This window comes from Phasianus colchicus, chromosome 7 (genome assembly GCF_987193195.1).
Source record: "Phasianus colchicus chromosome 7, bPhaCol1.hap1.1, whole genome shotgun sequence".
NCBI classification, from domain to species: Eukaryota; Metazoa; Chordata; class Aves; order Galliformes; family Phasianidae; genus Phasianus; species Phasianus colchicus.
The window spans coordinates 35,762,309-35,789,212 of NC_143442.1; the positions used below are offsets into that span (position 1 = coordinate 35,762,309).

General features: G+C 44.4%; 1 protein-coding gene and 1 pseudogene across 11 annotated transcripts in view; both read right to left on the reverse strand.

The window, feature by feature from the left end:
• Nucleotides 1–3,749: 3,749 nt before the first annotated feature.
• On the reverse strand, nucleotides 3,750–5,406 carry LOC116235988 (uncharacterized; annotated as a pseudogene).
• A 49-nt stretch (nucleotides 5,407–5,455) lies between these two features.
• Nucleotides 5,456–26,904, reverse strand: part of HDAC4 (histone deacetylase 4) — a 217,509-nt gene continuing 196,060 nt past the window's right edge. For all 11 annotated transcript variants that reach the window (XM_031604499.2, XM_090144556.1, XM_090144557.1 and 8 more), the window contains 6 exons: nucleotides 25,576–25,673; nucleotides 18,920–19,038; nucleotides 16,618–16,751; nucleotides 11,675–11,759; nucleotides 9,539–9,680; nucleotides 5,456–9,075 (listed from right to left, as the gene is read on the reverse strand). In XM_031604499.2, coding sequence (XP_031460359.1) covers nucleotides 9,036–9,075; nucleotides 9,539–9,680; nucleotides 11,675–11,759; nucleotides 16,618–16,751; nucleotides 18,920–19,038; nucleotides 25,576–25,673 — 618 coding nt within the window. In that variant the 3' untranslated portion in view covers nucleotides 5,456–9,035. The remainder of the gene's footprint in view (nucleotides 9,076–9,538; nucleotides 9,681–11,674; nucleotides 11,760–16,617; nucleotides 16,752–18,919; nucleotides 19,039–25,575; nucleotides 25,674–26,904) is intronic.

Sequence of the window (26,904 nt, forward strand, 5' to 3'; positions counted from 1 at the left end):
ATAAGGGGAAAGGAGAAAACTCTCTTTCCCGGACATCTCTAAGAAGTGTCTCACTAAAACCAACACCACAAGCAATTCTGACCCTCACCTCTTGTTCCACAGATGACTCAGAGCTTGCCATCTTTTGGGCATCTGCCATAAATCTGGGATTCTAGGCAAGAAGTTCACCTGCTTCTGGGAGGTCTTTTGTTCTCAGGGACTTCTTTCTGCCACCTCCACCCTAACAAGATGGGCACTCGGGGTTTTGGAGTGGGATTTGTTCAGCCTCTCCATTGACTCTTGAACTCATGCCAGTGCCACTGGGATGCCCCTCTGGCAGGGCTGGCTCCTCGCAGTGCTGTGCGGGCACCTGCTGCCCGCCCTGCATTAGAACTGGGGAAGCAAGCTGCTCTGGATTCTACAATATAATCACAGCTCAGTGTTTTCAGGCTAGTGGGAGGCTGCGAGCCACGAATCTCCGTGGCTGCATGTTATATTTCTCCCTGCAGAAACAACTGCTGACATGGTTCAGCTAGAGGAGTTTCATGGCGCTGCACCAGGAATAAATTGCTAAAAAGAGCAGCAGCACCAGCGTGCTGAGCAGGGATCCTTCAGAACAGGAGCTTTGGCACACTGTGGTGTGATCCATCCTGCCAGCCCTTGGAGCAAGGCTGGGATGCACTTTGGAGGAATCCTAATGGACTCTGCAGACACTTTGCTGCACTGCTGCATTGCTCTTCCTCCCCCCCCGACGTCCTCCCAAGCCCCTTCAAAACAGAGTTTGGAAGCAGCCTGTGATGCTTAAGTCCTTAAGCCCTGCCTTTCTCAACTCATAAAGGGAACCAAAAGGAATTGTTTTGAAATAACAGTGCAAATCAAATTACCCGTCACAGATAAGGGGGAGAGAGGTGAAATATGAAAAGGCTTTAGATGAAAGAAGAATTAGCCTGCAACCCACAAGGAATAACTCAATTCAAGTCTCATTTTCAGCACCCCCAGAATCTGGCGCACCAGAGGTCCCTAATGAAGCCCAGCAGATAAACCTGGCCAAGGCAATTTGTTACAGCACTGAACACAGAGCCATTTCACCAACCACATGCTAAGCATCAACCGTCGCATAAAATGGGAAAAGTATATCAACCTATTAGAAGCCATCATCAATCAGTGCAGAGGAAACCAAACCGCCCTTGTTGGGTTCCAGCCATGGGAAGCCACGCTGTGGTTTGTGCTCACAGACATCCAGCAGCCTTGTGAGCATCCTCCCATGCTGCATCCCCAAGGCGTGGGGTTGGGGACCTGCAGATGTGCCAAACGGAACCTGGGACAGAAAGGGATGGAGCCTGGAAGGCTTCTCCTTTTGGCTGCAGCAATATTAGCCCAGGACTCCTCAGACCTGGCAGGATTACTGGTGGGCTTGGGATGCACCAAGCCCTTTTGGGCAGGGGGACCCTCCTCAGCGCTGGGACCCACCTGGTTTGTAAGCAGCCTCCAGATCCACACGGATTCCTGCTGAGCCTACTGACGGGCAGCTGCTAAGCTGAGCTGGCTGAGTTATTCACGGGGATTGGGAGGATTGCAGAAATTGCTCTGTGCAGTGGGGAAGGAGGGATTTTGTTTTTCTTCTCCATCAAACTAAAACACGTAATTGAAGAGTGAAATTTGGAAAGCTTTCTCAAGGACTCCAGATATTTAATCCGCTTTAAAACACGGGAATTGCTCCCCGTTCTCTGCCTTATTTAATGGGAAACAGGTCTCTTGCTCCCGCAGCCCTTCTGTAACTGCTGACCGTTTGATAATTCTGCCTTGACACAAAGACAAATGCACTGTGCTGTCTGTACATGCATCCCCAGATCCTCCCAAATAAAATAAAAGGTTATTTTTCCTTTAACATATATTGAATTTGCAGATTCTAAACCTTTCCTTTCATGAACAGCAACTTAGCAGAATGGAGACCACAAGGAGCAGAAATTGTGGCTTGAGCACATGCTCTCCTTGCACATATGGAGGATGCCTAGGCAGTGTGCCATCACCCCCAGGTGGCTTCCCAGATTTCTACACAGAGCCATGGAGCCATTTAGGGCGGAGATGTTCTTTAAGATCAGGAAGTCCAACTATCAAATTGACATACCAAGTCCCATTGTTAAACCATGGTCCTTGGTGCCACGCATCTCTCAAATACATCAAAGACTCCCATCACCTCTCTGAGCAGCCCCTTCCAATCCCTGACCACTCTTTCCACGAAGAAAGTCTAACATCCAACCTAAACCTCCCCAGTGCAACTTGAGGCCATTTTTTTCACATCCCATTTCCTGTCACCTGTGAAAAGAGACTCCTCGCCTATCCTTATAACCAAACAGAAATCCCACAGTCAAACCCAGCAAGTTCTTCTGGACTTTCTTCTTCCCTGCTGAAACTTTTCATTAGCACAGCCTGGGAGAGACTTTATTTGCACAGCCACGAAATATGAGTATATTCTTAGCAGGAACTGTTTGTGCAAAGTTTGCTGTTGTAAAACAGGGCAGACAGTGGCTTCCCCACAGCCTATGGAGATTTCCCTTTTATCTCTCACTCAGTTATTAGAACATGTCTAGTGGCTGGCAACCCAGCTTGCAGTGGCGGGTTGGAACCTGATGATCCTTGAGGGGACCTTCGTTTAAAGCACAGTCTTGACTTGTCGCTCAGAGTGAGCAACAGCCTCTTCCTCCTTTAAAGACAATCAGGTACCACTGGTCCCAAAAGGAAGCCCTGTCACAGGCTGTCCTCCAAAACTCCCAACCCGGCCCTTTTAAACATGCTCCCTTCACCATCCCAGGTTGTTGGGTCTCAAGCCCATCACTCAGCAGTGGGTGTTTACTAGAGCCCAAAATGCACATCTGGCTTTGCAGAACGAGACCTGGGGCTTCTTAAAACATTAACAGCTTCTGATGAGCATGCTGCACCCATACTGAAGATGTGAAGAGTGAGCATGCTTCACTCTGCCAACTCCAGCCCTCAGCCCAGGGCCAGATCGCCCCATGGTAGGAATCTGCACCTCCTGAGGCCCTTCCCACCTCACTGTGAACTCTGGAACACTATTCTGATGGCAGATGGCATCAGGCTTGTTCTGCAGCAGTTCACGTATGATGGATCTCTGCACTCTGCAGATGTAAATGAGCCTCAGCTCAAGCAGGAGCCCCAGGGACTTGTTTTCTCCATCCAGGAGAATGAAAATCATCCCAACAAGTATGAAGTGTATAGTCTGAAGTGCAGCTTGCCTTGAAGTCAGATGATGCTTCTGCTGATGGATGGGGAAACATGACTTTGGATAGTTCAGAGAACTCCAGACACAAGAAGAAAAATACAGAGGCTAAAAGAAAGAAAAAAGGGTGAGTCTGCTGAACACACTGAGATCCTCAGCCCTGCTCCTGGGGAAACCTATGGAGAGTCATAACATGGCTTGGGTTGGAAGGGACCTCAAGGATCATCAAGCTCCAACCCCCCTGCTACATGCATCCAGGTCCTCTAAGACAGGATCCTCTTGTGAGTGGAGCCAGTAGCATTCCCAAAAGCCAGCCCTCGTCAGCTCCTCTCTCCCAAGGGACGACACACCTGTGGTTTCATATGCAGTCAGTGAGTGAATGGCACGCGCCATGATCCTGAAAATGTGCTGTGGGACTGCATGGATGCATTGCAGCTTTCACAGAGATCTTTTTTTTTCTTCTTATAGACTCTGCAGGCAGATGGCTGGGAACAGAAAGGAGACTGGGCAGAAGCTCCAGCAATTCTCTTTCCATGGATATCATGCTATACACCTGGATATGGGCGGATCAAACATCACAGAATGGCTTGGGTTAAAGGGTGCCTTAAAGCCCATCAATTTCCAACCCCCCTGCTGTGGGCTGGCTGCCCAGGGCCCCATCCAACCTGGCCCTGAGCACCTCCAAGGATGGGGCACTGGCTCTCTGGGCAGCCTGTTATGATGTCAAATATGACATGAACCCGAAAGCACCAGATGAAAAAAAAAGATCAGGCACAGAAACAAAGGTGTTACTATAATTAACTTTTTCTTTTTATTTACACCACAAGAATAACAAGTTGTCATAATGTGGTACAAAATACTGGACTCCTAATAAAGTTGAAATTGAAGTCGGTACTGTCAGAGAAAGACACCATTGGCCAGTTTAAAAAAAAAAAAAACAACAACAAAACAAAACAAAAAAAAAAAGAGAAACCAACAACAACAACAACAAAAAAAAAAACCCCACAAAACCAAAAAGAGAGAAAAGAAAAAAAGAAAAAAAAAGAATAACAAGCAAAAACAAGAGTGAGAAAAATATTCCAACTCCATCAAGTAAAACAAAGGACCATCAGAAAATTTAGCACAAAGAATGCTACCATCACTTAAAGAAGGGTCCATACAATAAGAGTGAAATTGTGTCTAAATTACAGCGTAAACCGGTAGCTGCTACCAATGGTGACGTCATACTGAGCATGTATAGGTATAAAGTAGAATATAATATAGTTACAACTTTTTGATACTACATATCTGTAATAAGCTCTTGGGTGAATAATGTTTCAACCCCTCCCCCCACTTTTATATATATATTATATATATAAGTTTGTCATCCTCATAAATTGGAAAATAGCGCCTCCACTATGGAGCACAGAAAAGTGTTAATTTATTTTCTTTCAATAGGATACTTTTTTTCATCAATATCAAAGACAAAGTGAAGATGAGCTGAGAACGAGCTCAACTTCGTGACAATGAAGAAACATGATTTTCCTTTCGATGTAAAGTCTTGTTTTAAACCACAGTGTTGCACAGTACACGACTGCTTAAAGTGAAACCTAGCAAGACATCATGTAAAAGTAATTGTAAAAAAAAGTTAACACAGCTGTGCTGCAGAGTTAACTCTTTAAAGTCCTCGTCATTCATCACCTCAGAATTAATGACTACGTGTGTTGACAAAGGGTTGCATCCAACCTCCCCACCCAAGCCAAGAAATCAAAATAAAATACCCAACCAAATTAAAAAAAGAAAAAAGAAAATAATAATGACACAGGCAGTTAACTTTGTGTTTCTGCGTAGCTTCCCTAAAAACACTGTTTCCACATAAATACAATAAACTCTATTATTGGTAAGTCACAAGTGCTAGATAAACGTCTTTTTCTTCTTCTTAAAATGAGAAATGTTTAAGTAGTCCTTTTTCATTTAACTCTTTCTTAACAACAAAAAGCACGATTTCTTAAGTTCAGTAAGACGTGAAAAACGTTTCCCACTCTCCTTCCTTTGCGTGTGTGTGTGTGTTTGTGTGTGTGTGTGTGGGTGTGACAAAAAAACGTCCCAACCTCAGTCTCCGCAAATGCCACGAGAGGAAAAAACCAACAACAAGAAGAACAACAAAAAAAAACCAACAAAAGAAGGAAAAACAAAACAAAACAAAACCAAAAAACCAACGCAACTTTTTTTTTTTTTCTTTCTTTCTTTCTTTCTTCCTTTTCTTTTTTTTAATTTTTTTTTTTTTTTTTTTTTTAAATTTTTTCCCCCCGTTTTCAAAGCTGCCAAGTTTGGCGTGCAAAATCTGTATACAATATAAAGACATGCCAACCTTACAGACCATGCAACCTCAAAGTGTAGGAAACTTAAAAAAATATATTCATATATATTTATATATATATTTATATATATCAATGCCCATAAAAGACCTGGGCCCAAAAAGTTTACAAAAGGAAGAATGGAATGAATACATGACTGAGACTAATAAAAAAGGAATGTTCCGTATCGAAAGTAAAAAACAAATGGTTACTCGTGTACTGCCAGCCATGCCGGCGGGGCCGTGCTGTGACACCGGCACCCGAAAGGAAGAAGCTGTCGGCTCAAAAAGGGAAAAATGCCTCAAAACAAGGGCTCCTCCTCCGCTGTGCTGGCCTGGGCCATGGGCACAGCTTGGAAGCGGATCCACGTGGGCTGGGATGGGGAGGAGACGAGCTCCGGAGCCTCGGGAAGCCCTTCTCTCCTTGGGCAGGCTCAGAGAAATGATGGCAAGAAACGAACGTGGCATCCTGAAAGCCACGGGAGGCTGGTTTTGTAAGAAACCAGCCCGGCACGGCCGGCTCTCAGGAGCTCAAAAAGGTTTGCCCCAACAGAGAGTGGAAATACAAAACCGCCAGGAAGATCTGACAACAGAAATGCTCATGTAAACGTGGTCGCTGCCCACAGCTCAGAAACGGCCAAAGGAAAATGGAAAGTCAAGTCACCAGATCCTGCGGCCAGGTTGACTTTAGATCACAGCAGCAAAGTGGTCATTGGAAAAAAACGGCGTCTGTGGGCACAACCGTGCGTCCACACGGGAAGGCTGCGTGCAGAACGCGCCCAGGATGGTCCTAGTGACCAAAGCTATTCGTGACTTAGAAACGTACTTGGGTCTGCAAAACTCAAATACAGTAGTGTCTGGTTTTTCAACTGCATTATAAACTGAGAAACAAAAAAACAAAAGCCTCTTGCATTTGCTCACACGTATGGTATGCTTCAAATTCCTTCCACAAGCGAGTCTTGAATGGAATGAAAACAGCCCCTTCAAGAACTGGAAAAGAAGTTACGAGAAATGACCCCGTTGGTTCTCCTAAGAACAGAATAAAAGAAAAATCTAGCCTTGGTTGTTCAGACGAGGGATCTGTGCTATCCTACGCTGCTGCAAGAAGGTACACACTCGCCAATCTGGTCTCCTCTGAGCTGCTCGCCTCTTCCTTGAGCCAGGGATGAGGGGCTGCTCCTGGGGCCGCGTTCCAGCTCGGCTTGGAGAAATCTCTCAGGAAACAGTTCTTCAGGCAGCTCGAGTTGCAACTTCTTCAGAAAGAAGAGGAGAGGGGAAGAGTACGTGGGGTGTGCGTGCGTGCGTGTCTGTGTGTCTGCGTGTCCGTGTGCGTGAGAGAGAAGATGCCAGCTGTCCCACGAGTGTCTGACAAGCTTTCTGTATGATAGCTACTTAAAGCCGCGTGGAATCCTCGCTGCAATCCACATGGAGGATAAATACGTCACCCATTGTAATACTACTATGTTGAAGGTAAGAAAACTCCTTATTTTCTTTACAGAGCTACTATAACAGAACTGAGGAAATATACAGTCGGCGGTATTATACAAAAGAGCTCATTGCATTCCCTCCTCCTCGATAAACGCACGCTTTCCAAAAATAAACTCTGACGATCTGCAACAATTCCTTACGCCTGCAGAAAGCTGCTCACTGTACAAAAGACTTAAAGGGGGTGGTGTGGGGGGGGGGGGGGGAGGAGGGAGGAAAGAAAGAAAAAGAAAGAAAATAATGTACAAGCAAGAAAAAAATGGGAGGAGAAAGGTTTGGACACTATTGCCATTCGGAAACAAAACCTGCCAAATAGAAAACAAATGTCAGATTCACACAAACAAGGCTTCTGTAGGGTTTTGTGAAATATCGATATAAAAATCAACAGCAAATTCATAGTCTTTGCTATAAAAAACTCATTCTTTTTTTTTTTTTCTCTTTTTTTTTTTTTTTTTTAGAAAAGGATCATAACTAAAAACCTTAAATTAAAATACAAATGTTTAGGGTAGTTGCCCAGTGGCTAACGTGTTGGCAATCTGAAAACTTTCCAACCTGTCGTCTGAAAGTCCTCAAGTTTCAACCTGGATCCTTTTCCAAAAGCACCTCAAACATTCCAATTCACAAATCTGTCCCTAGGGAACTTTCAATGGCTACTGTTATAGTATGCATTTATTACATATATTTTTCTATAAATGCATTATAAATATTTTATCAATAATTCATAGGAATCCGGTTTCTAAGCTTGGAATACATTTGGAATATACATTATACACATATATATATTTATACCTAACAATTTAAGCAATATCTCATGCTAGTTGCTTTTAATAAAAAGCATTCCAGTCTTAAACCTGCATTTGTGTCTAATACATGCTTCAACAACCAAATTGATAAGTTCAATTACTAGATAATGTAGAAGAGAGAAAACGTTTGAAAATTTGATTTTAAAAATGGTTGAATTTCAAAGACCCAACAGTATTTGCCACTTTCTTGGCAACTACCTTAATTTTTTCTTTTTTTTTTTTTTTTGAAACAGCAATGAAAGAAAACAAAACAAATCCAAACTTGTAGACAGTTTTTGGAGACGCTCTGTTCAGCTGATGCCTGCTTCCCACCATCATGCCAGCACAAGCCAAAGTCTTCCTTCCTGATGGCAGTTCTTGGCTTTCCAACCAGAGGAAAAATATTCACGAACTGCTGTGTTTTCTTTTTTTGTGTGTTTTTTGTTTTTTTTTGTTTTGTTTTGTTTTTTTTGTTTTTTACTTAAGGCATTGTTCCTCAAACTTCAAAAATCCAGCTGCACCATATCCATCAATTAAAAAAAAAGGCACAAACTCATCTTCAGATGGCTTTGGAGACAATAAAGCCGACTCCATCTGGGCTACCGTTTCCTTTTTTTGTGTTTCCCCCCTCTCTTTCCCTTTCCTTTAGATGTAAGACCAGTCCTCTTTCCCTGTCCCTCCCCATTAAAAATACACCATCTCACATTGTTCTGGTTTCGACAAGAGTGTCGTTGACTCACAGGCAGGCAAGAGCCATTTAAAAAATCCAAGAAATGAAACTACAAGATGGGTCACAAGTGGTTCAAGCGGAGATTGCTGAATTGTGGGTAATCAAATTGTAAGCACCAGTTTCACGTTAAGGTTTGTTTCTTTTATTTTCACGTGTGTGTTGTTGAATCTTTGACTTTTTGGCAACTCTGCCAAAGACTTCACGGGCGTCGTTCCCCTTTCCACTCCCGGTGAGGACCAGAGGAAGATTGCCCAGCGTTGTCAGTCCTTTACTGCTCTTCACCAGCATTTTTCATTTTCAGCAAATATATACTGTAGACGCATATAGATATGGAGAGATTTTTCGGTTGCTTTGCTTTACACCTGGTTGTCCTTCTGTATTCTGGAAAAAACCATGACAGGACGCAGGAGTAACAAGAGAAAGCTTCTTGGCAGAGCTTCAAGACGAAGACAAACAAACAGGAGAACTCCAGCTCGAAGATGAATGCTACAGGGGAGGTTCCTCTTCCATGGGTTCATCATCGGGTCTGAACAATTTCACAGCCAGGCAGGGAGGGAAGAGGGAGGAGAGAAAAGATGGTTCAGCATGAGAGCCGGATAATTCGTAGCACTAAATCTCACACCTTATGTTCCTATTACCTTCCCTGTAGGGTAATTTTGCTCAGCTGGCTCACCTAGAATTAAAACTTGCCTCCAAAAAGGCTTTTTTCAGACAACGTGTTTTCACTTGTGCAACTTCAAAATTTTTGCAGCAAAATTTATTTCCTCTCATGGTCCAAAAACACATTCTGCTCTGACTGGAGCAGAGGAATCAGGCACAACACTAAGGTAACATCTGGGGCTCGTGCAAGTGAACTTCTCTTGCAGCCCAGGTCTTTAGAGAATGCATGAAAGGAAGGAGATGGGTGAATGCATGTGCAATGGGTAAAAGGCGAAGATTAACCCAGTAAGCTGCCCCCATGGCCACCTGTGATGACAAAAGCAACTCACCGCTTCTCAGCTGGCTTCACGCCTACCGACAGAGATGCCATGGCTGTCACTGTCTCAGCCTCTTCGTTCTCACACTTCTGTGCCTCAACCAGGGAATAGCCCACTGTGGAGGCATAGCGCTGGAGTGAATGCCAATACTTGCCTGGGGAGAGGTGAGAAAAACAGCAGTTAGGGCACCTGCATCAGGATGGGTCAAGTAACCTGTTCAAAGAATCACAGAATACATGGGTTGGGAGGGACCTTAATGGGATCACCCAGTTCCTCCTGCTGTGGGCAGGGCTGCCATTCACTAGGTCAGGCTGCTTACAGCTCCACCCCACCAACCTTCCTATGCCCAGTAATAGACAGTTGAGAACTGACTGGGGAGGACACACCAGGCTTATGCAAAACACAGTCTTAAGCCATACTTGCTGTCACTTCCAGGCCTGCCTTGAAGCCCCTACATGTGGAGGGTACTTCTGGGTGCACAAGCCAAGGGAAACCCCTTGGAGCCTTCCAGGCTGGGGGAAGTGGTGAGATGGGTTCCTCTCTCCTGCTCACAGCTCTCTGTCACGAGCTCTGATATAGCAGGAGATCACTGCTGACCCTTATGGTCAAGTAGGCTGCTGTGAGAGAGGCTGCTCTGTTCTCTATGTAGAAAAATCCAATCTGCTTTCTACACAATATCAAAAGCAACATCCAAGAACTGCCAAAACTCCTATTCTTGCCACATATGAATAAATGGTGCTGCAATTCTGCTGTGTCTTGAAGATCTACATTTTGAATAAATGTTTGTCTTGTTTTGTTATGTAAGTAAGCATACAATTAGCAGGACATATTTCAGCAGAAAACTGTGCAGCAGGACAACCAAGGTATTACCTGTCTACAAGGGATAAAATCCTTGTTCATAAAAAAGAACTAAAAGTGGAGGAGGGAGGCTAAAGTAACAGATTTCCACAGCTGGAATCACACAGGAAGAATGGAGACGTAACAGCTCTCCTGGGCTAAGAGATGTTTTGTAGGGGAAAACATGCTTTAATAAAGCATCTACAAAAATGAACCAGTTCTCTCCCCCAAAGAAAACTAGGATGTCAAATCAGGGCTGAATCACTGGCTTGCAATGAAAGAAGCTCTTCTCCTTTGGCTATGGAAGAAAGGTGACCTGATGGACTTACTTAAAACCCCTCTTCTGACTTGCTTTGCTCAGTTTAATGGAAAAAAAAGAATAAAAGTCACTAGTTGACTCAAGGTGTCACATCGCTGCTGAGCATTTGAGTCAGCAGAGTGGCTGCTGGAAATGGAATTGAGATTTCTAAAGCTACCGGGCATTTCTGAGGGGGGGAAATCATTTGGCCTTTTTTAAGCTCTACTTTATTCCTATAAAGAGGAGACTAGCCTCCCTCCAGTTCTATACCACAAGTGTTTGAAGTGGGAAGATGTCAAGACCTAGCACAGTGGGATTCCCATGTTATTCAGACTCTTTTCACTCCATTCCTCAAGAATATCCCCAGGAAACCTTTAACCACAGTGATTTTAATCTCAACTAAATAAACCCACAATATTAGCAGCTTCATGCAATGTTCTTTCATCCCCATCCACTCTTCACTAATGAATGCAACAATGCATGATGAGACTCGTGTTAGTCAGAGATACTTGAACTGCTTCTGAAGATATAAGCACCCACGCTGAAGTGTAGGACAGTCTGTCCTCTACAATGATTTTAAAGGTTTTACTGCACTGGCTTTAATACTAATTCCCCCACTGAGACCAGAACAACCTGCTCAATGACCAGGGTGCCTCCCAGCTTGCTCCACCTTCCTGAACACGAACTTCTGCACTTAACAGCTTCAACTTGTGCCAGCCAAGCAGCAGGCTCTGCAGACAAGAGCACTGATACAGTCCTCTCTCAAGAGCCAAACCACCTTCCTGAATTGACTTTTCCCTGTGCACCACTCAATAAATTACTGCGTGTACAGTAAGACCAGTTGGTGGCTGCCTAAATCCAGTCCAGAATGCAGTGACGATCCACAAAGTAGGGTGAGGGTATGCAGTGGTCTGAGGTTGAACACGGAGCTGCCAGGACGATGAAGAATTGGAATGTGCACCCTTGCAGGACAGCCCAGCAGGGAACCAGCTCTGTGAATGGGCTATACTCACTGTGTATCTCAATTACTTTCTCCATTGAATGCACCGCATTAGCGTTTGCTCTCTGCTGGAGAACCTTTTCTGGAAGAGGGTCGAGCTGGAGAGGGAGAGGAAGAATGAAGAAATGTTATCTCAAGCTACAGACCAGGCATTAAGCATGATTTAGCAAACAGCTCTGCCACATCAAGCTTCTACCCCATTCCCCTGATTCCTATTATCTGCCTTTAGTTAAATATCCAAAACAGACAGACTTCCTTAGACAGACTTTCTAAGTGCTCCTGCGATATTCCATGCAGCCTCCCCTGCTCCAACACTCCTCCACAAGCACAAAATGCCACAGCCCTGGATGGAGACTGTTTGCCATGAGCAGAAAAATAAGGCAAGTGCTGCTGTCTGTTTACACACCATGTAAGACTAGGGCTCCGGACTGCCTTGTGCAAATTTTTCACTATTAATAGTGTGAAAGGAAAATAAAAGCAACTGAAAAATACAACAATGACCACACTTCTTTCTTTCCTCTGAAGAAATAAAAGGGGAAGCTTTTTAATTCCTCTGCATTTACTGACTCAGAGAAAACAGCCGGTTTTCTCACTTGGGGTGGCTTCTCTCACTTTAAGAGGACTGTCTTCTGAAAGGCTGACCTGTCCTTTCTGCCCTTCAGGAAATTATTAAACCTTGTGTTGTTGGTATGATGCCTGCCTCAATTCCCATTGGCCAAGAAGCAACAAAAAAAAGCCCCAACAACAGAGCTATTACTAGACATTTTTTTCTCTAAATTGCTGAAGAATATCCTAAGATACACCCATGTGGCTCCTGCCATCCTTTGCAAAGAGCAGCAGCATTTTAACACTGTGCAGGCATGGCTCTAACAGCAGGCAGGAGCTGGGGCTTCCTCCCTCCGCAGGAAAGAAGCCAGATCTGCAGTCCGGATATATCAATTTATATTAAAAAGAAGAGAATATAAATAATTGAAAATTTTAAAAAGGATCTTCCAAAGGAAGGAGACTGGGTGATGTTGTGTAGAGCACCAATTTTCAATGGCGTAGCAGAGATGTCTGCTTGGTAGGTGAGGATGTCCAGCAGGGCAGCTCCATTTGGCTCACATACGTGGCTGATGGCTGGAGCTCTAGACATCTCACAACTCAGTACTCAAGAAAAACATTTTGGCTGAGTTGATTTTCTCCAAACCCTTTTCTCTTTTTTCCCTTTTTTTTTTTTCCTCCCCACAAAGAACACACATTCATCACAAAGCTGGATATCCAAAACAAGAAACGCTCGCAGATGTTGACTGTGTCTGAAAATATGCACCAGTGCTCATCCGAGGGTCCTCCTCAACAAAGAAGCAGTCACAGTTTAATAGTTAATAAAAACTGTGGCAAAGTTTAACTGCAACTTCTGACCAAAGCCAAGACAAGCTCCAGCCAAGAGATCTGCTCTAGAGACCAGATGGCAGCCATTTGATAGGTGCTCCATCAGGACTAGAAACTGCTCCGCTCCAGATTTAATAATTAAGGACTGCACTTCTAATAAATTCTTTACTCTAAAAATAATTCTGGCCAAGGCTAGCTTCTGTATGACATTAAGTGAAGGCGAACGTTATTCCTGGACAAATCTTTAGTAAGAGCTTCCCAGTGCCTTTCGGTTAACGCTGACATAAAGCACACAACACCAGGCAGCTTAGCCGTGTGCTATTTCACAGATGAATCATTTCCACCGTGCAGTACTCCTCCTGAAACAACGCTCACAGACAACAGCCTCACTCATCGCTCACTCGGAAAAGGAAGAAAATACCTCTGGGCATTAGGCAACGTTTTTAAACAACTGCTTATTATCACCTCCCTGTTCATTCAGGACGTCCAGAGTCTGACACTGGACACATCTCTGCTGCTCGTGCATGAAAAATGGCACAGTCTTTGCAGTGCTGTGAGTGCTGCTGAGCACATCTTGCAGCTCCAGCAGCTCCCATTGCACAGGCACTGCTTGGGGCACCGCTTCCTAACCGGCATAATTACCTCTAAGTGATCCTCCCTGCATTCAGCTGCAATCATGCCAGTATGGAACAACTGAATTTGTAACCAAAGCAACTCAAAACATCCTCAAGCCACCTCGCACAGCTCTAACTCATTTCACATTCAAATAATCTGCTGCAAAGCTCGAGCTCCGCTTTAATTTCCTGGGCAGTTGGGAACTGCCTCTGCATAACGCTTTTCCAAAGCGGGAGTTTTGATCTCTGCCGGTGAAGGCAGACGCTGTGTGGACTGGCACTGCTCCCCTCATTTCCTACCATTTCCTCACGTAACACAACCAGCTCTCTGCAGCAAGCACACTTCCCCGCACCCGTCGCCGGCCGCAGCTGGCTGTCCATGTGCACGCATGCAGAGCTGCCTAGCACACTGTATATCAAACCCCATCAAAGGGCCGCGGGACAAAGCAACAGCAGTTCCCTCCAACTTTCTTGCATTAAAAAGGCTTTATAAAAGACCTTGATAAAACGAGTGTTTCCTGCTTTTTGATGTGCGGGTAAGGGAACGTTATCGTGATATCTGCGCAGCCTTACAGCCCACCTAGGAAAAGTGAGAATAGCTCCATCTTTAAATATTTAAAAGCGCTTTATAGATGTCCCGATGCAGTGATTAAAAAAACAAAGATTTTTTTTTTTTTTTTTTACCTTTAAGGATCAATATTCACCCTGCTAAATGGAAACACTCAGCCAGCTGACAACAGCCAAGCTATTGTGAATGCTAAGATCTCCCCAGAGCTATGTGCTCCCAAACACATTTGTGGCTCGGATCAAGCACTCCTTTATTGCACGCAGATCCTCACCCCACATTGCAGCCACCCGCCCGCACCACAGTGCTACATTAAGTGAGAGGAATGACATCTTTCACATGTTATTTCCTCAGTCTCTCCTTCAAAGCGCATCCTGCCATTAGAGCTGGCTGCGTCCTTGTTTGTGTGGAGCTGATGGGGTCATCTGTGCTGACAACAGTGCCACTGCTGCCAGATGAAGAGAACTCTGCTCTTCCTCTGCTTGCTGGCTCCTGAGTTTTCGTCTGTCCCAAGGGTTGGTGTGCTGGACAGGTTACCTATGTTGAGTGTCTTATCAGAGCTGTCTGGCCAAGCGCAAGGAATGGATACTCTCTGGATGGTTGGAGATGGGATGCCGGATGACTGAAGCAGATGCTTTTTATGAATCCCAGCTGTTTCACTGATGATGTATTAGACTGGTTGGTGAGGTTTCTTCAGGCACTGTCATCCTTCACAAAGAGTTTGGATACTGAGAGACAAAGCACTCCTTCAAAAGGCTGGCAGTCAGGGAACACAGGCAATCTGTACCTCCTTGCTCCAGCTTCCCAGACCAGAGGAAGGCCACCATCAGTCCCTGCAGTCAGTTGCCACCACAGGCAGAATGACAGCTGAAATTCTGCTTAGTTTCTCTTCTCTGTGCTACTTACTGCACCTTCCTATGCTGACCACAGGGCTTCCATCAGCTCCTGCACTGGGGCTTCTTCAGCAAAGGGAGCCTGGCTGTGCTCTCCACGGCAGGTGAAAGCTTTGGGAGGAACCTCCTCCCTTCACTGACAGCCTTGCAGAACAGACAAATGCCTTCAGAGGTCTGTTCTGTACGAGGTCACCTCAGCAGTCTCTTCGTGTCCATCTACTGCAGCCTTCTGAAACTTGCCCATTAGCACAGGATACTGGAGGCAAACTAAAAAGGCAGCCTAAAAAAAATTTAAACACACTAGCCAAGCCACCTCCGACTTCAAGTCTGAATGGATTCTCCAACACAAAGCTGAACTTCTTAGGCATACGAAGCCAAAGCCTTGTTCTGCTGTTATGTGTGTCATCAACCCTCAACAATTGCTTTGAGCAGATCCAGAGTCCCAACCATACCAGGACAACTGCAGCAGGTAACAAAAAGGGGCTGTGTCCATGGCTCCAGCTTGTGTTTCTCTGAGAAGAGTACAATTTTCCTAGGTAGAAAATCAATGCAAGGCACTTCTGCAGTCTACTGTACCAGCCCAAGACTCAGCCACTGGGATGACTGTGGTTGTCCTTCGTGTGAAAAACGTGTACAAAAAAGAAAGAGGCCTGACCCAAACAAATAATTTGTTCAAACTCATAACCCACAAATTATAAATATGCTTCTTGAACAGAAGTATATGCAGAGGTAGAGACACAGCAGATGCACACGGTTCCCAATCTGAGCTTTTACTGTTGGCAGCTGACTGCTGTACTTGCTGCAGTATTTCTGTAGTGGATGAGCCTGAACACCTTGAGCCCAAAACATGTCAAATGCCACCACTGGGAACCTTTCAATTACCAGTGATGCTGGAAGAAATGGTGCCAGCTACAGTAGATGCTAAAGCCTGGCTGCATCAAGGGGATGACTGAGAAAAGTCTGAATCATTTTTTCTTTAATCCCACCACAGAAAGAAGAGGCAGAGAAGCCAAAGAATCTGCCTCTGTAGGAAAATATCCCAACATTTCCAGAAACCAGAAACTAGACTTCCTTTGTGTACTTCTCTGCCTTTTTCTTATCTTGCAATCAAACACCCCGGCTTTTCCAGCCAACTTCTATAAGAGTTCTTTCAAAACAGCAATGAGCAGAAGGTAGGAAATAAAACGTTGAGGAAAAAAATAGAAAAGAAAGCAGCATCAAGCATGCTGCGCAACGGAGCAGATATACTGGCAGGGGGACTGCAAAGAGAGGGGAAGGTGTGGACAATAACTTCAGAAGTAAATGAAACTAATCAGTGACTTTCTTAGGAGCACAGTGCAAACCACTTGGATTAAGGTGCGGCACATTCCCTGTTTTGGAGAACGAGAAGCCCACATCTGATGGCACAACTGGAAATTCGGCAGGACGAGGGGGCAGAGGCTGTGGCACCTGGAACGTGCCCCCAGGCACGTGCCACCAGGAGGCCACGGCAGGATTTTTCGTTTCTCTGTACCTCGTTTCCCAGCAAAGCAGAAACACATGCTTCTGAGGCATCGCAAATGGCAGTCAGGTCGTGGCCTCCTTCGAGGGCCAGGACGACGCGGCCTCCGGCCAGGCCCATCAGCTGCTTCGTCAGGTACCCAAAGCCTGCGAGGGGAAAAGAGGAAATGCGAGAGAAGGGCAGAGGTTGTTGCTGGAATCAGGCTCCTGGCGAAGGATCAAAGAGTTATAAAAAGGAATTACATCATATTAAAAAACCACAAGGGATCTGAGCGGACTAAACGCATAATATAAGCCAGGTTTGATTTTCATACGCTCGTTTCAGAATTCCAGCCACGCTTCCCTGCTGGAGCGGTGCGGGATGGATCCACAACCCCTGGGCCGCAGCAAGCATCTCGCTGGAGGTTATCCCAGGCACTGAGGGGCAACGCAGCCCCCCAGCAGCCCCCCAGCAGGCCCCAGGCTCGGGGTGGTGGCAGAGGCCAGGCAGGGAAGGGGAGGAGGAGGACGGAAGGAGGCTGCCTTCGCCCTGCTGTGCGAGAGAAGGAAAAGGCAAAGTCAGAGAAGTTGTGCAGAAGGCATGGGGGGGAGGAGGGCAAGGGGAACTGGTGAAATTGCTGCCGGTGCTCTCGGTTCTGATCACGGCACTGCGGAGCCGCAGAGATATTTGACAACCGGTCTTTGACAGACGTTTCTTCCCGTATATAATATGCTGTAAAAATTCCTGAGGCACCGGGACTTTGATCATATGACACACAATACATTTCTGCCCTTTAAACAAAACAGAACCAAGCTGTGAGGATTTAAAAAACATGTCCTCAAACCAACCCTCCCCCTCAAAAGCAAAAAATAAAAAAATCCAAACGAAAGGGATTTTTTTTCTGCTCTTCATCCATGCTCCCTGCTTTTGTTTTGCAGTGTCTTAGAACTCCTATAAGTGCCTTTGCAAATCAGCAAATTAACAGTGAGATAGAAGATGCACAGCTGTAACGTGCCTATAACATGGTACCCAGCCTTGTGTTTTGGGAGAGTAGCAAAGCATGGGAAATACAACACGCAGGTAAACAAGATCTTTTCATTACAAAGTGTTTCTGGATATCATAAATAAGTTCTCTTGTAAATCTATTCCACTTTATTCTTGTATAAAGTTTATAGGCTCAGCTACCTTACGAAGGTCTGAAGTTCACTGTGCAGAGTAAGTTTCCTGACTGGAACAAACTCTTAAAGAATATCTTTCTGCTTTTGCAAGAAAAACTTGGTTGATCCAAATCATACGGCATCATATAAACCCAGAAGTGCAGAAAAAGGCCAGCCCAGAGCTGAGTGCTTCTCCTATGCAATGCAAAACATGCAAAATGGGCTGATTTAATTGTTACAAGGACAAAGAAAAAATATTTGTAAAAAAAATTTCATAAGGAACCATGGAGAAAGAAATGGATTCATTCTAGCTCTCAGAGCAGGGAATTACCTCTTTACATATGACACTGCCTCCCTTCTGCAATTTTGCATTAAAACAACTATAATTTTTTCAAATGCAGCAGCAGTCTTTTGCATGGATGACATTTGGTCACTGGAAAGTCAAATATGCAATGCTCCAAGACAACAAAGGCTTCAGGCAGACTAAAATAGTAACAAAGCAAATGAAAATGCCAACAGAAAATCCAAAAAGTTTGCTATTGAAATGGAAGGTTCGAACCTAGATCCTCACAGGCTAAAACCTGGAAATATTATAGGAAGCTCATCCTGGAAGTAATGCCTCCTGTTTATTTTCATGGAAACCACAACAACATTATTTGAGGAAATTCTCAGTTATGAAACACTCTTTCAACAGTCACCACTGTTTGCTGATTTGCATGGATGACCTGATTGAGATGTTCCTCACTTCATGACAGCTGTGCACGGCCATCCAGAACGTGGCCCATCTCTCACGTCACAGTCACCACCCAAAGCCTCACATCCACTGTTTGGTTTCCATTAATGTTCAGTAAGTGTCCATGAATGTCAACGGGTGCCATTTTTTCCACGTAGAGGAATTGAATGACACACATTTGCTTCACCCAGATTTCCGTGTCAGACACCAGTCTGTCACAATGCCCCTCTGCTAACATCTGTCATACAGCAACAAAGTGTAATGGAATACTGGTGAGAAGGTTTGACTTCTACTGCCATACCAACACCCGACACTGGTGACGTCCTGGGCCAACATCATAGAATAGGAGGCACTACTTTCGGAGCAACCCTTGCACGTTAATCCCCAGGACAACAAAAATTCACACCGATTTCAGTATTTGCTGTTTTCTAATCCACAAACTTACATTTTGCAGAGAGATTATATCCTCCCAGAGGCGTAGGATGGCCTTCCACCGCGTCAAAACCAGATGACACCAGCACAACATCTGGGGCAAACTCATTGGCAATGGGCATTACGACCGTCCTGCAACAGAAACGAACCATGGCAGACATGTTATTTTGGATCTTGGACAAACGAAGGAACGCTTAACTGATCTTGAACGAGCCCCTTAGAAAGCCTCATGTTGCTTTTCCACAATAGTTTTCCCTTTTTCTTAGATGCTGCACTTCTCATTGCTCACAAGGAAAGGTTGGGACCTCAAGATGCATGCGAGCACTGCTCTGCCTGCTGCCTCGTGCAGCTGTGGAGGGCACTGCCAGGCTTGGGGCTACAAACTTGCTGCTCGACCAGCCCAACAAGGAACAAAAAAACCAGCAGGCAGCACTGAATGGTTATCACAGGCATTGCACAGCTGCAAGGGACAAAAGAAGCTCAACGTGCAAATTATTCCACCTAACTCCAGTCCCCCATCCTCTGATATTTTGTTCTCTAAAACGAGACAGAATTGCTTAGCATCTGCAAACTACTGCTTGTTAGGACCAGTACTTCAGTGAGACAAGAGGTCCAGCTTCTCAGCAAAATGCATTTTCACTCTGGTCTCTCTCTTCAATCTACCAAATTTCTGTTCAAAATCCACGTGAGGTTGCTAACATTCCATTTCCCACATCAAGATGCCAACTAAGCAAAAAGGAAAAGTTCAGAAGAGAACAAGAATTGCTTCTTCACCTAATAGCTCCAGCACAAACGCAGCAGAACTGAAATTACAGCAGTGAAAAACGTCAAAGCAACAGAGCTTCTGAATAAACATGAGAGAGACGCACACAATCTTTTCTGGCAAGGTTAACATTCCGAAACACAGACTTATATACCAGAATGCATCTCTGTAAGCACGACAACTGCACCTTTATTGATGAGAGCTTGACAGAATACTCTGAAAACAAGGTTCTGTTTGCCCCAACGCCAATCTGAGCTCACGCCATTTCACCCTCTGCAGAACATAGTTTTAACAGAGCTTTAGCATCTCCCATGCAATGAGCTACTTGCCGTGTTAATCAAACCCAGCAAGTCATCTCCAATGCAGAGCAGAGCCCTGGTGTGGGCAGGGACACTGGTACCCAGCATACCATGTACCATCCCAGGTCTGGTGGACGTGCTGAGGCAGTATGTGCAGTCCCAAAAAACCCTTCAAGCTTTCATTTTTGTCATCTTCCTGGTTGCCACTCTCCATGCACAGAAACACAGAAATCTGTGCCATCTACAAAAATAAAACAATTCTCTGCTGGTGGTTACAAGTTGCAGAGCTTTTTGGGCAGCATTCACCCTCTCTGTGCTGAGAAAGTTTTTAATTCTGACAGAGTCTGGAAGAGGAATTTTAGTTTTTTCCTCCAATGGCTCGACTGCCATATACTTCTGTCCTCAGGGAGATTATTATGTAAGGAAGACAAAATAGTGCATTTTTCTGCTGATGGCTTTACAGTCGACAAAGCACGCTTAGTGGAACCCACAGACATCTTAAGTGGAAACCACCTCCCTGACAAAGGACTAAAGCAGCACTTTTGTAGCAAGTGCACGTGGCAAAGGGCTTTTTTTTTTTTTTTCTTCCTTTTTTTCCCTGAGCTTTGAAGTACTGCTGAGCTATTTAATTTATAACCGTAGCAGAACTGCTAAAATCATCAGATTTTTTTCCAAAGCTATGGAAATGCCGTGAGAGATGCTACAACCTCAGCTGCCATAACACCATTGGTGGAGCAAACCCAACCCAAAGCCTAAACCCAAACCCGAGCTGTGGAGCTGCATGGGCTGTCAGCACCCAGCCAGCACTGTGCTGTGAGGTGATGGCATCTTTTTGGCTGTGGCACAGCTCTCTATGCCCAGTGCACCTGAGGGAGATGCAGGGCATGATGCTCAGCTGTGAGCAGGTCAGATGCCTTCTAGCAGCACAGGCACCACACAGGCAGTGCCTGAAACCTGCAAAGATTTCAGGAGAGAAAAAGCTCTGCTTGCTGTTTGGAAGTAAATCACATTGGTGATAGTTAGAAGCAGCCACACTGCAGAGGAAAATGCCCTTTTTGCTCAGATCCATCACAGTAAAGCTAAGTCCCCAAGGGAAAACAGCTATTGAACTTCAAACAAGCCTATTTTTTTTGTCCTGATGACCATACTATAAAAAAAATCCACAGATTGGAGTTACTACCAAGGTAAGCAAGGTGAGCAGTTTTCTCCAGGACTTTTAGCTAAGGTGGCTGCAAAGTCATTCATTCAAGAATGAAACATTTCATAACACTGAATCTTCCCTTCAAGCCACACTGATTGGTTTTAAAGTATGAGGGTCAAACATTTAAATTTCCTATATTTTGGAAGATTTTTTTGCTTGTGGAACGTAAATGAAATCCTTTCATTAGACTCTGAATGTGGCTAAGCTGCATAGCTGTGCATTAACAATAACTAATACCGATGGCTGCAAACAGCAAAAACTGCTGATAATGTTCTGCAAACACTTCAGGGGGAAAAAAACACAATTTTCCATCATTTTCCAGAAGACTGAATAATGCTTAGTCTACTACTGGCCAATTCACCAGTCAAATGCTTAATAAATGACAGGCAGATTAAGCAGTTCTACAGAAGATTTCTCCAATGCTCTCTTCCCACTGCTGGCCATACAACACCAGGTACCAACCCCTGCTCAGGGGCTGCTGGGGATGAAACAGGCATCAGAGAGCATGAAATCTACAAGACAGAAGCAACAATTTGAGGCAAAACAGCACCAGGTTCCCCCTCCCAATTTGTTGCTTCTGGGATGTTTTATGGATAGAACCCCTCCAACCTCACCAACTCAGCTCCCAGACTTGCTCAAGGAGGGACTTCTCAGCCCTGGTTTTGCTTTTGCTCTGGGTGTCTGAAATAAAACCAATGTGAAAGCAAGCCCCACACAGAATTATAATGGTGTGAGAGACCAGTGTCGGAGTAGGTAAAATTAAGATGAAAAGACACTTTTCTAGAATTATAAGGGAAAGGTAGGGTGGTGACACACTGGAACAGGTTGCCCAAGGAGGCTGTGGATGCCCCATCCCTGCAGGCATTCAAGGCCAGGCTGGATGTGGCTCTGGGCAGCCTGGTCTGCTGGTTGGTGACCCTGCACATAGCAGGGGGGTTGAAACTAGATGATCATTGTGGTCCTTTTCAACCCAGGCCATTCTATGATTCTATGATTCTATGATCATGTTTAGAGAAAAGCTCCTGCATGTAAGACGAATTGATCTCACTAGTAACTGCTGTTCTCGTGCAATAAGGAGCTAGGCACAGCCTTCGTGTTGCTTCACCAGCTCTCCCAGTGGGGTCTGCACACTATGCTTTTATACAGCCCTTGAAAATGCCACGGGAATTCATAGGAGCAACCACTGTTTCTTGTACAACAAGTCAGGGAACAAAAAACTCCAGTAAAAAATAAAAAAAAAAAAGAGTTTTACAACCGTTTGTTTCTATAACTACGGAATAACAGCAATGAATACGTTTTGATGAGTTAGGGACTTTTTAAATTATATACCCTGCATTTTACGCGTTAGACTTTAATACATTTTCTGCATAATCTGTGAGATCTGTATTGCCCGCATACTTTGGTGGTGACTTCAGCCGTGGAACGTTTGCGCAGTAAATGGTCAGCTAAATTATAACGTAATGCTGCCGAGGGCTGCAGTTAGGACAGTGTGGAGGAGTGCCAAGCTCACAGACAGCTCCCCAATCCCTTCCATGGGCCACTCGGGTACCCCACCCTGCTTCCCCCCCATGCACAGCAGCTGGGATTTCACCCCGACCTTCTGCAGTGATTTGGGAGCTCTGAAGACAACGTGCAGCAAAATGCAAGGCACGGCCGCTCTCTGCTTCAGTGATAAGTTTCATTGGGAGTTATTCATTCATCAGAAGAATAATTCGTGAAGACAATTATCTTGGTTATTATTTCATTAGAGAGCTTGCTTTTATTCAATCCATACACCAGCTTATCCCAAAACAGAAGAATAAATAGAAAGCGTGACACTGGCTTTTTCTTAATGTTTTTACATAGAAAGATGGCTTTCCTCCCTAAAAGTGAACAAGCATGTGAAGGGTTAAGGCTTAAAAAAAAAAAAAGAGAAAAAGTATATCAGTATCTTTGCCTAGCTCAAAGGATTTCCACTGATTCCTCTGCAGACTTCAAAGCCTCACAGTTTGGCATTTGGACTGGTTTGAATTAAAGCTCAGTTCTCCACTGTGAGTTTCCAAGTTCATGGTGAAAATGCCTGCTGCTTCTGGAGTTCATTATGGCCAATTTTCTTATCTTTTCTTCATCTTAGGTTTGATCCCCAGCAAATGCAACGTGGCATTCGATGGGGTGGAATAACAAGGTGCTGCCTTGAAGGCATGCATTGTCTCAAGGGGCTAGCGCAAGAAAAGAAGAAAAAAAGGATATATGACCCATTCCCTTCACTTTCTAACTCTCAGGGGACTATAAATTGCAAACTTCAAAGCATTATTTTACATTAAAATCAATAGAAAGATTCAGGAAAAAAATGTTTTTCAGAGAAGCTGGTTAAGATTTGAAAAGGTCACTTGATAATGTATTATCATGACCGATCTTGGCAGAAGATTAAAAAAGCTTCCAATCTAACTTATTGACTGAAGGTGTGCACATGAGGCAGGCTACGGGAGGTGCTACCTATGAGGATGAGTCACAAAGCACTTCGTTTCCCAGAACCCAAAAATAAGGGCTGGGATTAGGTACAAAATCTGCTTCTCACATAACTGCAGTCTCTGGGCAAAAAGACACCAGCATCTATTAAGGAATGGCTGGCAAAGGTCTTGCGCTGCAGACTGCTCTGAACAATTTTCCAGGAGCCTTGAAACTCAATTAATATTTAATAGCAAGTATGTCACTCAGTTGCCAGCTACAGGTTCTCTTTATAATGCAGATATCAGTCTTGTTGACTGCTGGGATAAACAGACTTCCACTTTGGAAGAAAGTGCTGCTTTCCTGTACCAGGAATAAAACATCAAGACAAATGAGAGTTATTTGACTAGATGTTATTTTAAATTGTATACATTCTTTGAAGGCTTTTTAATGGCATGCTGGAGGGTAAAAGCTCTTTTTGCTCAATATAACGCAATATGAACACAGGCACAGCAAAGGACAGAAATAACGCTCCCAGATTTCACACATGCACTGCTATCCCAGGAAGGCAATATTCCATCTGGCTATTGCCAGAAATTTGCATCTCATGTTTTGGCAATCATGTGTCCCCCTGAATTTATGCAGGGTGTTTGCCAGAAGTGCACTAAATCTGGTCTGAGGACAGAAAACCACTTCAACTGGTAATTGTTAAAAAGGATGCAAGCTGGGGAGGCACGAGGCATGTGGGGGGACAGGGGGTGAGCAGGGCAGTCTCAAGAAAAAATGAAGCCCATGTATCCGCAGGTCAGGGAATTACATTCCTTCTCCTGGAAAGAGTATCAGAAAAGAAAATGTAGTCTCACACAGGACTCTATTCATTACTCTTCTGCTTACCTCTCCACCCAGAAAAACTGTCATTTTATTGTGTTATTCCACTGCTTCCATAGTTCATCTTAATACCTTCCTTTTCCCATTCTCTGTGGGTCTGGGAAGCAAATGCATCACATCCCAGGCTTGCAGCAAGGCCCCAAAACACCAATGTTGTACAATCACCCCATCAGAGCGTTTTGGCCCATTGCTGCCCGGAGCTTTGCTTCACACACCTCTTCTGATGATATTGACATGAGGAAGAAAATAAGGGTCAGATAAACAATTCCCTGCTATCCCCAAGTATCACGTGTGAGTATGACAGTAAGAGCAGTGGGACACAAACAACTAGATCAAGAAACAGCTCCATGCCCTGCTCCATTTGCAGACTCAAACAATGCCAGTTTTCTGGAGCATACTTGAATATGCTTGTACAACCCAACATCATGATTTACATCTGGCATTGCTCTTACTGCTCGTCAAGGAAGACATCCCAGCAACACATTAATTTAACTCCACAGCTTTGCTTACCTCCATTCAGTGAGCATAACACTTATTTGGTAGAAAACCATTAAAACATGCCCACTTCCCTTTGATAGGAATCCTCAGGAGTGAGGTAGGGTGGTAGTCACAAGCAGAGCTCATGTAAGGGAGGCAATGCATGCCAGCATGCCTAGAAGTCATGCACCATCATGTATATCACAGTAATGATGCCTTAAGCCCTGGCACAGCTGCACCCTGAAGTTCCAACTCATGGTAACTCATGAAAATTATTTGGGGTTCCCTTCCCAATCCAAGTGTATTTATGCACAGATACATTCATCCCAAAGATTTTTAGCAACAACAAAAAAGCTCATTCATATCAGTAGACTTTATATAACAGTACATCAGTCAGTGCTAAGCAGTGAGTCCGTCAATCCCCCAATGTCACAGACCCACTTCTTGTGGCTAGAAATATCCTCTTTGCTTAATTCAGCTTTATTCCATGTGGCACTGCAACTAGATGAAAATCCAGAACTCCTTAACTCGTGATTAACTTCACGACTGCACAAGATAAATGAAACCCAATTTAGGTGAAAAATATGATTGCAAGAGCAAAATTTCAATATTACCTGAAAGCAGTTAAGTATTCTGTGTCTCCCATCGGTGGATCAAGGCCACCAGTGAAGGCCATGTTAACATTGAACCCAACTCCTGCTCCTGTGCCAACCTGAAAATGGGAAACGGTTCTCTTAATTATACATGTAGAAACAGCAAACTCTGGCAACACCTTTCTGCTGCATCATGATTCTTCCAGTTGAATAAGGATTTTGATCCAATAGCTGGGTGCTAGCTAAGTTAATTTTTCCTTCTAGAGTGACACAGTCCCCAAAGCAAGGATGAAAACAGAGCTCCTCCATGCTCACAAATGTCTGATGCTTGTGGGAGCTGCAGGCAGGCTGCTCACCCAAAAAACACCTCATCATTAAGTGGATCCTTTTCCTCTTTGCATTACATGTAGTTTCTTCCCTTAATTTGTTTTCAGTTTTATTTAGAAGTATACCTTTGTGTCTTATTATAGTTGTAACTAGGGAATAAAACAATCCAATTTTAATCAGAGCGAGCTCCCCCTCTGCTGGGGAAAAATATGATTCACAGACATTTCCACTGCTAGAGGGACACGAGTGCTAAATGCAGCTGCATCCCCATCCTTGCCCCTACTGCAAACGTGCCTCTCCTTCCATCCACTCCAAATAACGGAGGAAGGTGAGAAGTTAAAAGTAAACCAGAGCCTTCTAGTACCCCATTCACCAGGAAGCAAGGTCATGCTTCCCTTCATCTGGAATCCTAAAAGCCTGTGCTCGGTGCCTACGTTGGGTGGGACCTTGCAGATGTCCCCTTGCAGTGCTGCTGCCAGCTCAGCACAGGGCTCTGCTCTCCTATGCACCACAGTTTTGTTTAGGTCTCAGCATGTGAAAGAAACCTAACAATTAATGGTGTTATACAATACGCAGCCAGGTAGTTCAGCTAGATAAAGCTGCAGAAGTAGGTCTCAGAGCTTTGTGCATTCTGAGGCAGAAATCAAGTGCCTGCTGCAAAGAGCTGCTGTGTATTCACTATACAGTAGTGCACAAGCAGAGTCATGAAGGAACTATCTCACTACATTTCAGTTTCTTTAGAAATCTAAATGGAAACATCAATGCTTGCTGGATGGGAAAACATAAAATGGGAATTCTAGGAGTTTTAAGATGTAATCTAAAATGCCTCAGAGAACACAGAACTACGCATTTGATAGAATTTAACTCTGATAAATCACACATGAAGGATGATAATGGAACATTCCTTAGGCACGACCCATTTTCAGTTTAAATTCATAACAAAACTACAGCTCAAATGAACATACTGTACCTTACAGGCCAGGGAAGGTTTTATCGACTACATACTTCAAACTGTGATTGTTC